The sequence below is a fragment of the Leptodactylus fuscus genome, chromosome 11 (assembly GCF_031893055.1).
Source record: "Leptodactylus fuscus isolate aLepFus1 chromosome 11, aLepFus1.hap2, whole genome shotgun sequence".
In the NCBI taxonomy this organism is placed as follows: Eukaryota; Metazoa; Chordata; class Amphibia; order Anura; family Leptodactylidae; genus Leptodactylus; species Leptodactylus fuscus.
Window position 1 is genome coordinate 9,681,188 of NC_134275.1, and position 13,925 is coordinate 9,695,112.

A 13,925-nucleotide genomic window follows, 5' to 3' on the forward strand; every position below is an offset into this window, starting at 1 on the left:
TTTAATGTCCCCCCATCTCTGCCCCCAGATTCATGTCCCCTCCATCTCTGCCCCGTTTCATGTCCCCCATCTCTGCCCCCAGATTCATGTCCCCTTGTCTCTTCCCCCCAGATTCATATCCCCACATCTCTGCCCCCAGTTTCATGTCCCCCCATCTCTGCCCCCAGATTCATGTCCCTCCATCTCTGCCCCCAGATTCATGTCCCCCCATCTCTGCCCCCAGTTTCATGTCCCCCCATCTCTGCCCCCAGATTCATGTCCCCTCCATCTCTGCCCCGTTTCATGTCCCCCATCTCTGCCCCCAGATTCATGTCCCCTTGTCTCTTCCCCCCAGATTCATGTCCCCCCATCTCTGCCCCCAGTTTCATGTCCCCCCATCTCTGCCCCCAGATTCATGTCCCCTCCATCTCTGCCCCGTTTCATGTCCCCCATCTCTGCCCCCAGATTCATGTCCCCTTGTCTCTTCCCCCCAGATTCATGTCCCCACATCTCTGCCCCCAGTGTCATGCCGTCCTCTCCTTCATCTGCCCCCGGTTTCACATTCCACCTCAGTGTACACATTACACTTATCTTCTCCACGTTCCCTCGCCGCTTTCTCTCTCTCTCACAGTTGTAGACGCGATGTGACGTCATCACATCGTGTCTACACAGCCAGTAGGCGGCGTGCAGCGGTGAAGCAAGGAGCTGACCTGTGTCAGCTCCTTGCTTCAGCCGCGTATGTGTTCAATTCAGATCTGCTTCCTCTGGACGCAGATCTGAGTTGAAATCGGGACATACCTCCCTTTAACCGGGACTGCGGGACATGTCACCCAAATTGTGACTGTCCCGCGGAAATCGGGACGGTTGGGAGGTATGAATTAATCATGATGTGGCTTTAATTGCCAAATTAGTATTTCTATTCCAAAAGGAACAGATTCCCAGCTATGGACAGCGCTGTTTCGGCCTATTGGGCCATGCTCAGCATAGCGTAGGTCTCTGTATACACAAGCTGTGCTGTCCTGTGTGTACTGCCCCTTATATCATAGTCCGCAGGGTCTTTTTCAGCAATTTGCTTTACATCAGCTCCACACCTTGTTGATCCCTCTTGCCTATCTCTATGGCCATGCTCTGCCCCCGTTGTCGCCAGCACAGATTGGCTTCGGTCTCAGTTGTCCGATCCTTCCACTTGCTTATATTTCTGCTTCCAACACATCATCTTCAAGAAGTGTCTGCTCATTTGCTATTTTCCTCCATTGTCAGCAGATAATCCATGTTATTGGCTCCTTCTATTATATATTGTGGATTTCCTTGCAGTATTGTAGAGGGTTATTATCCTATAGCTGGATGTGTATAGGGGACATTTCTATAGTTAGTGTTGGAGGACCCCTTAATGTGCATTGTGCAGAGGCCACTTCTCTTCATTCACTTTCCTACGTAGCGTATTGCGCATGCGTGACGTGGAACGCAGGCCCGATGTAGCCGCAGACTGATGACGTAATATATTGGCGACGCTAGTTGCTAGGACACCGCGGCGCTCGCTGGGTTGCTAAGGAGATCTCTGCTGCCACCTGGCCGGGGATCGTGGCCTAAAGATCGGTGGATTTGTGAGGAAAAAGACCGGAGATGGAGGCGACGGCGAAGCCCCTGCTGATCCCCCCGCAGATGGCCGTGTATGCCGAGGAGCACCAGGTCTTCGATATACTGCAGGTAAGTGATGAGGGCGTGCTGCTACAGACCGTACCCTGCTGATGGGGAACTACAGATCCCAGCACTTCTTGTCCCTCAGGCCTGTCCAGCTCATGTTGCTGGGAGTTGTAGTTCTATGTTGAGGCAGTGTCCGCTCTCATGGCCGCTGGGGTCTCATTATTGGTCCTGTTTTGTTTTTATTAGAACATGGTGCAGAATCTCCTGATGGACAGACCAGACGACCCCGTCCAGTACCTGATCCATCACTTACGGAAGGACAACGATGGCGGTAAGGCCTGCGGATGGCGCTGTGGCTGCAGTGATGATAGATATAGGCCTGTCTAGAGCTTCTGTACATCATTCAAGGGTTGTGTGCGCTGAGATTTTGAAAAAATCAGCTGAAGCGGTGGCCCCTATAGTCGCAGCGTTTGAGACCCCAACATTGGGACCCCCACTAATCCAAACAAAACATAGCGTGTAACTCAGCTTTCCCAGTGACAAATGACATCCATATGGAGTGTGCAGTGCATGTACTTCCGTCTTATCAGGCATATCTTCCTATAAGGATGTGCATACCTCCCAACCGTCCCGATTTCTGTGGGACATTCACGATTTGGGTGACATGTCCCGGTTGGAGGAAGGTATGTCCCGATTTCAACTCAGATCTGCGTCCAGAGGACGCAGATCTGAGTTGAACACATATGCGGCTGAAGCAAGGAGCTGACCTGTGTCAGCTCCTCGCTTCGCCGCTGCACGCCTCTCGCACTGACACAGGTCAGCTCCCCTCTTCGTGTCTCTCTCGCTGACACATATGCGGCTGAAGCGAGGAGCTGACCTGTGTCAGCTCCTCGCTTCGCCGCTGCCGCCGGCTCCTGGCTTGTAGACACGATGTCACATCGATGTCACATCGCGTCTACAAGCCAGGAGCCGGCGGCAGCGGCGAAGCGAGGAGCTGACACAGGTCAGCTCCTCGCTTCAGCCGCATATGTGTCAGCGAGAGAGGCGCGCAGGGAGCGGAGGAGAAGGTAAGTTTAATGTGGAGGTGGAACGTGAATCTGGGGGCAGATGAAGGAGAGGACGGCATGACACTGGGGGCAGAGATGGAGAGGACGACATGACACTGAGGGCAGAGATGGAGGGGACATGAATCTGGGGGCAGAGATGGAAGTGGGACATGAAACTGGGGGCAGATGAACGGTGTATATGAAACTGGGAGAGATAGAGGGGGGACATATATAAATTACGGGTGACTGTAGGAGGATTATACTGTGTGTGGGCACATGAAAAATTAACGAGTGGGCGGAGTCAACACAAAAGTGGGCGGGGCTAAATTTGCCACAGCGCGCTACGCACGCCACACATTTTATCCCTCTTTCAGTTCTTCAAAAGTTAGGAGGTATGGGATGTGGGAAAGCTGGGTGCCTACTTTTTTTTTTTTCTTAGCCACATTAGTTGTCACTCACTTTTCCAAACTTATTTCGATAAGGATTGTCAGGATCTCTAAGGCGCTGGAGATGTAACATAAGGGAGACCACCAGGCCCCGCAGACATTATCCCCTCCCAGAGACCGATCATCGCTTTCACAGTTATTGATTTTTTGTTTTCCTGGTACAAAAACTCCTGCCGGAGCGGAGACGTGCTCGGATTGTAGAGGTGTTGGCGAGGTAGATGGATATCAAAGCGAATGTGCTTCTCATCATCCAGCGGAGCCTTTGTCAATAAGACGAGATGAATGATATATAGAGCGAGATCGCCCCCACCTGGTAAATAATCACCGCAGAGACGCAGGCCAGTTCTCCAGAATAAAGACTTCCTAAATTGGCCGAGCCGGGAGAAAACCTCAAGCCCAAAAGAAGTGTTGTTTCTATTCTTCTCGATGAATCTGATGTATAACAAGTTGTGCTAAAGGGTCACTAACGTAATATATAAATATAAATATACTCCAGCAGTGGAAAAGCCGCCTGTACCAGGAAGCAGCAACGCAGACACGGTATGGGGGTGCACAGGTAGCAGGAGCAGGCGCAGGGCTATCCCTACAGGTTACCCATAGTTAGCAATGGTAAATAAAGCAGCAGAGCGTCATATGAAGGACAGACATGACAGAAAGAAGACGGACAAGAAGAATGAAGGGAGAAAGAAGATGGATGGGAAGAAGGAAGAGCAGATAAGATGGATAGGAGGAAGGACAGATGGAAGATGGACTAGAAAGAACGCAGATTCAAGATGGACGGAAAGGAGGAAGGACAGATGGAAGATGGACTAGAAAGAGAAAGGGCATATGCAAGACTGACGGGAAGGAGGAAGGACAGATGGAAGATGGACCGGAAAGGTGGAAGGGCAGTTGGAAGATGGATGGGAAGGAGGAAGGCCGGAAAGAAAATGGGCATCAAGGAGGAAGGAAGAAGAACAGAATGAAAATGGACAGGAAGAGCGTGTAGAAGACAGAAGGGAATGGAAGACGGACCGGAAGGCCAGAAGGAAGACGGACAGGGAGAAGGAAGGATCAATAGAAAATGGAGAGGAAGGCCGGATAGATGACAAACGGGAAGGAGAAATGACCGATCGAAGATGGGTGAGAACAATGAAGGGAGAAGTTGGATACGATAGATAGAAGATGGACAGGAAGGAGACAGGGCAGAAAAATATGGTCAAGAAGGGGAAGGAAGACGGACGAGAAGGAGAAAGAACAGAGGTGGGAAGTAGGAAGGCCAGGACAGAAAGGGTGAAAGAATGAGGAAGGCAAAATAAAGGAGGACAGGAAGGAGGAATGGCAGAACAACGATGGACGGAATGGGAAGGAGGAAGAGGAGATGGGTAAGGTAGGGGCAAATTCAGCTCAGAAAAGTGTGAGAAAGGGAAAGGTTAAAGATCATGAGAAGGTGAAGGGACAGGTTAAGTGGAAAGTAAAGGGTAAGATGGAAGGGACAGAGGAACATATAGCGCAGGACAGACAGAGAAGATGAGGGGAAAGAAAGGACAGAGGAGAAATAGATGAAAAAGGAAGAAGAAAACAGGGAAGATAAATATAAAGGACAAAAAGTGGGAAGATGGAGGAGAAGAGTAGAGGGCTGTATTGTAGGTGTCCCGTTATATTATCATACAGAAGCTTTGTGTGAACAGGACTCACCGCTGATGGATGAAGTCATAAGGCTGAACTATAATATAAAGCGTTCTGCCTGTCTATCGGGGTCCTCCTGCTGCAGCGGCTGATCTAGTGAGCGGGGGGAGCAGATGTTTGGAGATATCAATGTTTAATGGCGTGCGCTCCCCGTACGCTGCTCGTCTTGTTATAAGCCGAGTAATGATGGCTTTTTGTCAGAAGTGATCCGGGCCCCTCTCCCTGCCCGGGCCCTCTGCTCCTCGGCTGCTGGAGTCCTTGGGTTAGTTACTTGCAGGATTATAGATAATGACTTGTAAACTCCACAGCCGCTCGGATGAAGGCTTAGCAGGTGTGAGCGCTATCTGTACAGCTCCGGTCTGAGCGGCGGGTGCAGGCAGAGCAGGACAGAGCTCAAGAATGTTCTGACTTCTACCATTAGTATATTAGGAAACTGCAGAAGTTACACGTCCGTAATAGACTGATAACCCCCCCGCCATTCTAATACAAGGGCTTATTTACATTCCCCCTTCATAGTAAGTGGAGAATCTGGGAATAAACCCCTACGTGAGGGCTCACTAAGTTTCTGAATGTCCCCCCTATGTATATGCACTAACTGTGACCTATGACCTACCTGCAGTCCTGTACTGCTATTATGCCCTGTGGCTCTCCAGATGATGTAGAACTATAACTCCCAGCATGTCTGTATGATAACATGTCAGAAACTGCTGCTCCGCTACCTTCAGATGTGGAGGCATGGAGGAAGTTTTACAAAGGCGCAGGTTGGGGGACTACATTTCAGCAACTTTTCCAAAACTGCTTTAGATTAACAGGGCATGCTGGGGGTTGTAGTTATGCAACAGCTGGAGAATCACTGGTTAGGGACCACATGTCTGTAACCACTGCAAAACTACTTTTGACACTAAAGACTTGCTGGTAATTGTAGTCTTACAACAGAGAGGGCCCGGTTATGGACCACTGGAGACCACATCGCAGTAACTGCCCCAAACCTACTTTTGGCTGTAAGAACCTGCTGGGAGTTGTAGTTTAGCAACCGTTTAAGGGTCACAGGATAGGGGGACCACAAAGACCACATATTAAGAATTGTTGTATAAGAGCACGCTGGGGGTTGTAGTTTATTACATGCTGGGGTTTGTAGTTTATAGCGTGCTGGGGGTTGTAGTTTATAGCGTGCTGGGGGTTGTAGTTTTTATAATGCTGGGGGTTGTAGTTTATAGCGTGCCGGGGGTTGTAGTTTATAGCGTGCCGGGGGTTGTAGTTTATAGCGTGCCGGGGGTTGTAGTTTATTGCGTGCTGGGGGTTGTAGTTTTTAGCAGCTGGGGGTTGTAGTTTTTAGCAGCTGGGGGGGGGGTTGTAGTTTATAGCATGCTGGGGGGGTTGTAGTTTATAGCGTGCTGGGGGTTGTAGATTTTAGCAGCTGGGGGTTGTAGTTTATAGCGTGCTGGGGGGGGGGTTGTAGTTTATAGCATGCTGGGGGGGTTGTAGTTTATAGCGTGCCGGGGGTTGTAGTTTATAGCGTGCCGGGGGTTGTAGTTTATTGCATGCCGGGGGTTGTAGTTTATAGCGTGCTGGGGGTTGTAGTTTTTAGCAGCTGGGGGTTGTAGTTTATAGCGTGCTGGGGGGGGGTTGTAGTTTATAGCATGCTGGGGGGGTTGTAGTTTATAGCGTGCTGGGGGTTGTAGATTTTAGCAGCTGGGGGTTGTAGTTTATAGCGTGCTGGGAGTTGTGGTTTTTAGGATGCTGGGGGTTGTAGTTTTATAATGCTGGGGGTTGTAGTTTTATAATGCTGGGGGTTGTAGTTTTATAATGCTGGGGGTTGTAGTTTTATAATGCTGGGGGTTGTAGTTTTATAATGCTGGGGGTTGTAGTTTTTAGCAGCTGGGGGCCACTGAGGAAACTTTTTAAACAATCTCCTTGTTCTTCTCTATGAAGTTCACTCCACATTTTGCCTGCGCATACACAAGCAGCACAATTCCCCGCGAGCGCTCCCTGGCCCCTGGAATCGGTGCCGGCGCCTCTCCAGTGATCGCACCGCAAATTAATAAATAAATAAAAGGGAACATGCAAGAAATATTAGGTCTAATTAGCTGGAAACAATGCGGCGCTCCTCCGCCAGCGCCCGGCTTCATGTGCCACTTGGAGCATCTGCATATTTATTACTGGGAATCCCCCGGGAAGGATCTGTGGAGATTTCTGAGAAATTAGGACAAAAAGCTAAAAAAAAAAAAGTAAAAAACAAATAAAGTAAAGAGCATTGTAAATAATAGAGGAAGTCGCGGGATACAGCGAGGATGAAGGATTCACCTCTGATAGTGTAACTAGTAGGAATAACCCCGGTAAGAAGGGGACATGATGGGGGGCCGTAGTGCTGTGCGGTGCTGGTCTTGTTCTCTTCATGTAATGTTCAATGGGAAGACTCCCTGCACGGAAATGGAACCTAACCATAACCCCATGTGTGCCAGACACGTGCTCTTCACATCTTATAGGCCGGTGCGTGATTGTTTTTACTGCATGGAATAGTCAAGCTGTGCAACACCGCGCCGTCCAGTACAAAAAATACACCTGTACCTACAAGTACTCCCAATGTATACCCCGAGGGCCCAGACATGGTGTCAGCAGAATCTTAGATACAACCGCTCAGCAGTCCGTATCAGACGTGATAGGATTAGATACCCGGCTCAGTAAGCAGTATCACACAGGATAGGATTAGATACACAGCTCAGCGGACAGTATCACACAGGATAGGATTAGATACACCGCTCAGCAGACTGTATCACACAGGATAGGATTAGATACACAGCTCAGCAGACAGTATCACACAGGATAGGATTAGATACACAGCTCAGTATACAATATCCCACAGGATAGGATTAGATACACCGCTCAGCAGACAGTATCATACAGGATAGGATTAGATACACAGCTCGGCAGTCAGGATCACACAGGATAGGATTAGATACACAGCTCATTATACAGTATCACACAGGAGAGGATTAGATACACCGCTCAGCAGACTGTATCACACATGATAGGATTAGATACACCGCTCAGCAGTCAGTATCACACAGGGTAGGATGAGATACACCAATAGAGGGGATACCAGTGAGTAGATGGCCATGAATATGTAAGCAGTGAGGCCGGGTAACAATCATCCTGATATAGAGTCACTAGACATACAGCTGTTTTGTGTGTGTGGGGAAGGGGGGGGGGGTTTGGTTTTTTATCTCTAGACTCCTTAAAATCCAACATGGCGGCTTAGCGTCTTCCTTCTTAGGAGTGACTTAGCTGCGGGCTACACGGCAAGGCGTCGGGTTAGACATACAGCGCCAATCTCAGCCCTATTAATCATCTTAAGGATCGCTCAATGACTCGGATTCCTCCGATGTGTCCGCGGCCTCATTCAACTCCAACCAATAAGACGAGATAAAAAAAAAAAATCCCGATATCACAGATTTAGTACAAACCGAACATTTACAGTAGCCCGGGGCAATATTAGAGCATGATTCCGAGCAGATAATGGAGTGTTCCCTTTTCTTATCAAACGTTTGTCCAAAAAACGCTGCGCATAAAAGCTCCAATACCTCCAGGAGTTTCTTCTGAATATTAAATCACTTTCCTCGTTAAAACCTCAAAAGGATCGGCGGATGGAAAGGTTTCGCCGGGCGCTTTGATGTGCGCTGCACAAGTTGATTAATCTTGGCAACAGAGCACTCTTTCATGGCTACGGTAATGAATTATTCCAGCGCGCACAGTCGGAAATTTCAAGGTGCGCCAAGTCGGGGGTTAAGAAACCCAGAGTTCAATAGCGAAGACTGCTCCTTACGAAAATAAACAAAAATAGATTGGCCGACCAATCGAGCGTAAGCGGCGCGATCAAGATTTTATAAGCCCAAAATTCCCATTCATGTCGTGATCTGGGGGAAGTATTTGGGGAGTTTGAGAACTTTTATTTTCCTCTAGAATATTCCGCTTTTCATGTTGTCGGAGGAACAGGAAACGGTTTTGGAGGTTTTTGTAGGATCCCGAGAGTTATTTGTAGGCCTGGTCATGAAAGCGAATGGAAAACGAAGAGAAGTATCAGAAAAACAACCCAAAAAGTGGGAGAAAAACAGAAAATGAGGAGGTGTCTGTGGATACTTGTGACATAGTATCTACATAGTATCAGTCTGTTATCTCGTGGGCGCTCGATTGATGGGAAGTTGATGTTTGGGACCCCCCCTACCAGTTCCGAGATGACTGGGGGGGTTCCAGGCATTGAATTCCCACCTGCAGTACTTTGATCTTTTTATGAGCAGAAGTCGGAGTCTCCTTTGCCATATAACTCCATTCACTGCATTACAGAAGACGTTGCACGTTGATCTTTGGCCGTGTGACAGGAGCAGTGGCCAAAGTCGGCGTGAAGCCCTAGCCTTAAAGATTATAAGACGTGAGCGGATGTCAGCTAGCAGAATCTGAGTGACAGGAGGTGTTACATAGTGAACAAGATGGCTGACATTGAACATGTGTGGATTGTGACATTAAAATGCTTGTTTTATTCCCCACAGTGCCAAGAATTGTTGTTCTGGGCCCCCCTGCCTCAGGAAAACACACTATGGTATGTATGCACTGGAAAAAGATGTACATACAGCAATCTAGTGAGCAGTATACAATTCAGGCAGCGCTCTAGTGTACAGTATACCATGCAGGCAGTACTCTAGTGTACAGTATATAATGCAGGGAGCACTCTAGTGTACAGTATACAATGCAGGCAGTACTCTAGTGTACAGTATATAATGCAGGGAGCACTCTAGTGAGCAGTATACAATGCAGGGAGCACTCTAGTGAGCAGTATATAATGCAGGGAGCACTCTAGTGAGCAGTATACAATGCAGAGAGCTGTCTAGTGAGCAGTATATAATGCAGAGATCCATGTAATGAGCAGTATACCATGCAGGCAGCGCTCTAGTGTACAGTATATAATGCAGGGACCACTCTAGTGAGCAGTATACAATGCAGAGAGCTGTCTAGTGAGCATTATACCATGCAGGGAGCACTCTAGTGAGCAGTATACAATGCATACAGCAATCTAGTGAGCAGTATACAATGTAGAGAGCTGTCTAGTGAGCAGTATACCATGCAGGGAGCACTCTAGTGAGCAGTATACAATGCAGGCAGCACTCTAGTGTACAGTATATAATGCAGGAACCACTCTAGTGAGCAGTATACAATGCAGAGAGCACTCTAGTGTACAGTATATAATGCAGGCAGTACTCTAGTGTACAGTATATAATGCAGGGACCACTCTAGTGAGCAGTATACAATGCAGAGAGCTGTCTAGTGAGCATTATACCATGCAGGGAGCACTCTAGTGTACAGTATATAATGCAGGAACCACTCTAGTGAGCAGTATACAATGCAGAGAGCTGTCTAGTGAGCATTATACCATGCAGGGAGCACTCTAGTGAGCAGTATACAATGCATGCAGCGCTCTAGTGAGCAGTATACAATGCAGGAACCACTCTAGTGAGCAGTATACAATGCAGAGAGCTGTCTAGTGAGCAGTATACAATGCAAGCAGTGCTCTAGTGAGCAGTATACAATGCAGAGAGAACTGTAGTGAGCAGTATTTAAACCAGGGATCTATCTAGTGAGCAGTATATAATGCAGGGAGCACTCTAGTGAGCAGTATATAATGCAGAGATCCATCTAGTGAGCAGTATATAATGCAGGGAGCACTGTAGTGAGCAGTATATAATGCAGAGATCCATCTAGTGAGCAGTATATAATGCAGGGTGCTGTCTAGTGAGCAGTATATAGTGCAGAGAGCATTCTAGTGAGCAGTATATAATGCAATGAGCTGTCTAGTGAGCAGTATACAATGCAAGGAGGTGTCTAGTGAGTATACAATGCAGAGATCCATCTAGTGAGCAGTATGTAATGCTATGTAAGAGAATACAATTCTATTGATCAGTAGATACTGCAGGTAATATTATAGTGACCAAAACAAAGACGAGATGTTTTCCTATTGACCTCTGTATAGGTGATTTATACATTAGACATGACTTGTGTCCCAGGGCTGTGAGGTTTGGGGACTCTGCTGCCCCTTATATAGGTGACATTACACATGCCCCCTAGGTTTGGGAGCTGTGTTGGCCTTTCTGTAGATGACATTAGAGCTGCCCCCCCAGGGTTGTGAACTCTGGTGCCCCCTCCTGCTCCTCAGAGGAGGTGCGCTGTGTTTAAACATACATTGCTCCATAGATGATTTATTTACGGGCGCTGCTGCCAGGAGGTGCGGGTTTGCTTGGCATGAAGATATACACAGCCTTTGAAACGTATTTTCTTTTGCAAAACTTGGCCTGGTCTCCTCCTCTTCTCCCCGCAGGCGAAGCTCCTGTGTAAGCGTCTGAACGCCACTCACCTCACTCCAGAGAATATCCTGTCAAATGATGTCTCTGCGCTGGTGGAGGAAGCGCTCTCGTACAAAGGCAAAGACCAGGTAGAGCCGCCGAAAAACGCACATTATTTCCAGACACGTCCGAGCGCAAGCGGATAGACGATCATTTATATGTACAATCACCGCGGCCGCCCCTTGATGGCAGAGAGCCGCCGAGATGACTTACCAAAGTGTGAAAGAGAATTTCCACCTTAAATTATTCCCCCTTAAAAAAAAAAAAAATTATCAAGATTTGTAAGATCCTCTTATGGTTATCCTGGTGGCACCACTAGTGCCAGCATGCCCATAGAGGCTGTCCACAGATCTACATCTCTCCTGATGCTTCTCTATTACTGCTCTGCCTCTGTGACAGTCTACACTGTCATTGTAACATTCTATTCATGAACCAGGAGGCTCCCAAGTAGACCTGCAGACCCAATATGATATAGTCTATGGAGGGCAAGTAAAAAGGGTCACACAAACTTCCTTCAGTAGGATGTGATCCTGGTGCACTTGGGGGCTCTTAAGTGGGCGCAGAATTGTCCCCGTTAAATTGGCATTAAACATGATGTATATTTGTGGCCAACCTACCCCATTAGGACCTGTTCACATGGTGCAGTCACATGACACTTTACTGCTGCAAAATTTCACACTTTTGCCTTCTTTTTCAGCATCTTTGATAATGCACCACAGTTTGACAGTACGGTGTGAACAAGCCCTTAGTACAAAGTCTTGTTCCATGGATTCAGCTTTGGTGCATTGTCTGTCGGGGTCTGAAGTCCGGCTCTGGCTCAGTTTGTCTCCCCTTTGCTTTACACTGCAGCTCTGATCTGATCAGGTAATGGCTGCTTAGAGACTTATGGCGGAGGGCTGACGTCAGACCCCAATGCAGAATCTGTAACAGCCCCCCACCCAATTATAACAATGGGATCTTTTTATGTGGCAGAGGAGCATGTGGGGCCTCCTTAAAGTAGTTTTTCCAAGACTTGTTTATTCATGACCATTCCTAAGGCCACGTCATCAATATATGATCAGTATGTGTATAAACCCGGAACCTCTGCTGATCAGCTAATTGTAGAGTTCCGCTTCTGCTTCATCGACCAAATGATCTCATGTACATTGGTCACATGGCCTGTTTGCAGCTCATTTCCATTCAGAATAATGGGGCTGAGCTGCAATACCAAGCACAACCACTATACAGTGTATGGCAGTATGCTTGGTAAATACTGAAGGAGCTGAAGCTTCTGATCTGTCTAGGTCCTGGGTGTCGGACCCCTGCACATTTTTAATTGATGACCTGTCCAATCGGTCACATGGTAGCGCAGCAGCACAATCCCATTATTGTCAATGAATGGGACTGAGCTGCAATACCAAGCACGGCCATTATACTGTGTACGGCGCTGTGCTTGATATTCCGTGGAGAGCTCTTAGCAATCACCTGAATGCTGCAGCCCCTTTAGCAGCTGATCTGTCAGGGTCCCGAGTGTCAGACCACTGTTCTAAGGAAAGGTCCCCAATATATAGTCTCAGGCCCGGTGCAGTTGTTACCTCTACACCCCTGACTGCTAAACATTAGCCTTAATATGGGGCAGGGAACATGGAGATGTGCTTTCTATTTGGATGCTCCGTGTCCCGCTGCGTTCCCCTATAAGTGCAGCGAATCCTCTCCCCCTCACTTGTATTGAGTGTAGACACTTGAGCCGCCGCTGCCTCCTCCGCTTGCTGTCAGTGGCGCTCCTCATCAGCCCTTCATTGCATCGCTGGGTACATCTAGGAGCGGCGTAATTAGCAGAAATCATTGAAAGCCTCTTTGTTAAGCTGCGGGGGTTGCTGGAGATCTTCAGAACGGATTAGCGGCGGTAGAGGGTGGCGGTGATTTGTATATACGCAGAGCCAGTTAATCCTCCAATGATCAGCCGCTCGCTTTTCAATTGCGCTTAATGAGAGAACATTTTCTTCGGAGCCGTCGTTAATGATAGCAGAGCCGGCGCACGTTACGATTTTACCCTTCAGTATTAGGAGGAAATTACATGCACTTATAGAGAGGAAGCCGCTTTATCTACTGTATAAAGGTATTAGGTGGGGGATTTGGCCCTCCCGCTGTCACTAGCGCGCCTTCTCCCGCGCTGCGCTGTCACGCCGCCAGCCTCCGCTGCTCACAGGAGGATTGCTAATCAACCCGTAGCGAGTTGGTGCGCAATAATGGGGTAAATTCTTTGGCTTTGTACTTTGGCTTATTTTATGAATGGATAAAGAGTATTTGGCTTGTGAGATGGCGATGGGCTCAGAGCTATGGCAAAGGGAACCGCACCAGTGACACGTCCGAAAAGCGGAGGAGTAAGGGGTTTAGTGCTCGGGACACTTTGTTGTATATATGTAAGTACTGCCCGGCCAGGGTCTTCCTCCTCAGCAGGGGCACAGCTAGAAGTGACTGCGACCCTACAGCAAACTCCTGAATGGCCCTTCTCCTCAGCTACCAGACTTGTCAGCAGTCCAACCCCTAAATTCATCATCCCCCTGTCAGTTCTCGGTAGAGACCCCTTACTTACCAGATCCCAGACCACTAAATTATTAGACCTAGAACCCAAAGTCATTGTATACGAGGCCCCTGAATTATTAGACTCCAAGCCCCCTAAGTTATTGGACCCCGGACCACAGACAAATCTGCTGATCAGATCTCTAAATTATCAGACGCCATCCCTGGAACAGACCCCTAAATAATCAAAC

The 13,925-nt window shown here is 48.2% G+C and overlaps 1 protein-coding gene across 1 annotated transcript in view; it reads left to right on the forward strand.

Moving 5' to 3' along the window:
- The first annotated feature begins 1,543 nt into the window (after positions 1 to 1,543).
- AK8 (adenylate kinase 8) overlaps positions 1,544 to 13,925 on the forward strand; it is a 42,671-nt gene continuing 30,289 nt past the window's right edge. The window contains exons 1-4 of the mRNA XM_075260608.1: positions 1,544 to 1,686; positions 1,870 to 1,954; positions 9,328 to 9,377; positions 11,148 to 11,261. Coding sequence (XP_075116709.1) covers positions 1,603 to 1,686; positions 1,870 to 1,954; positions 9,328 to 9,377; positions 11,148 to 11,261 — 333 coding nt within the window. The 5' untranslated portion in view covers positions 1,544 to 1,602. The remainder of the gene's footprint in view (positions 1,687 to 1,869; positions 1,955 to 9,327; positions 9,378 to 11,147; positions 11,262 to 13,925) is intronic.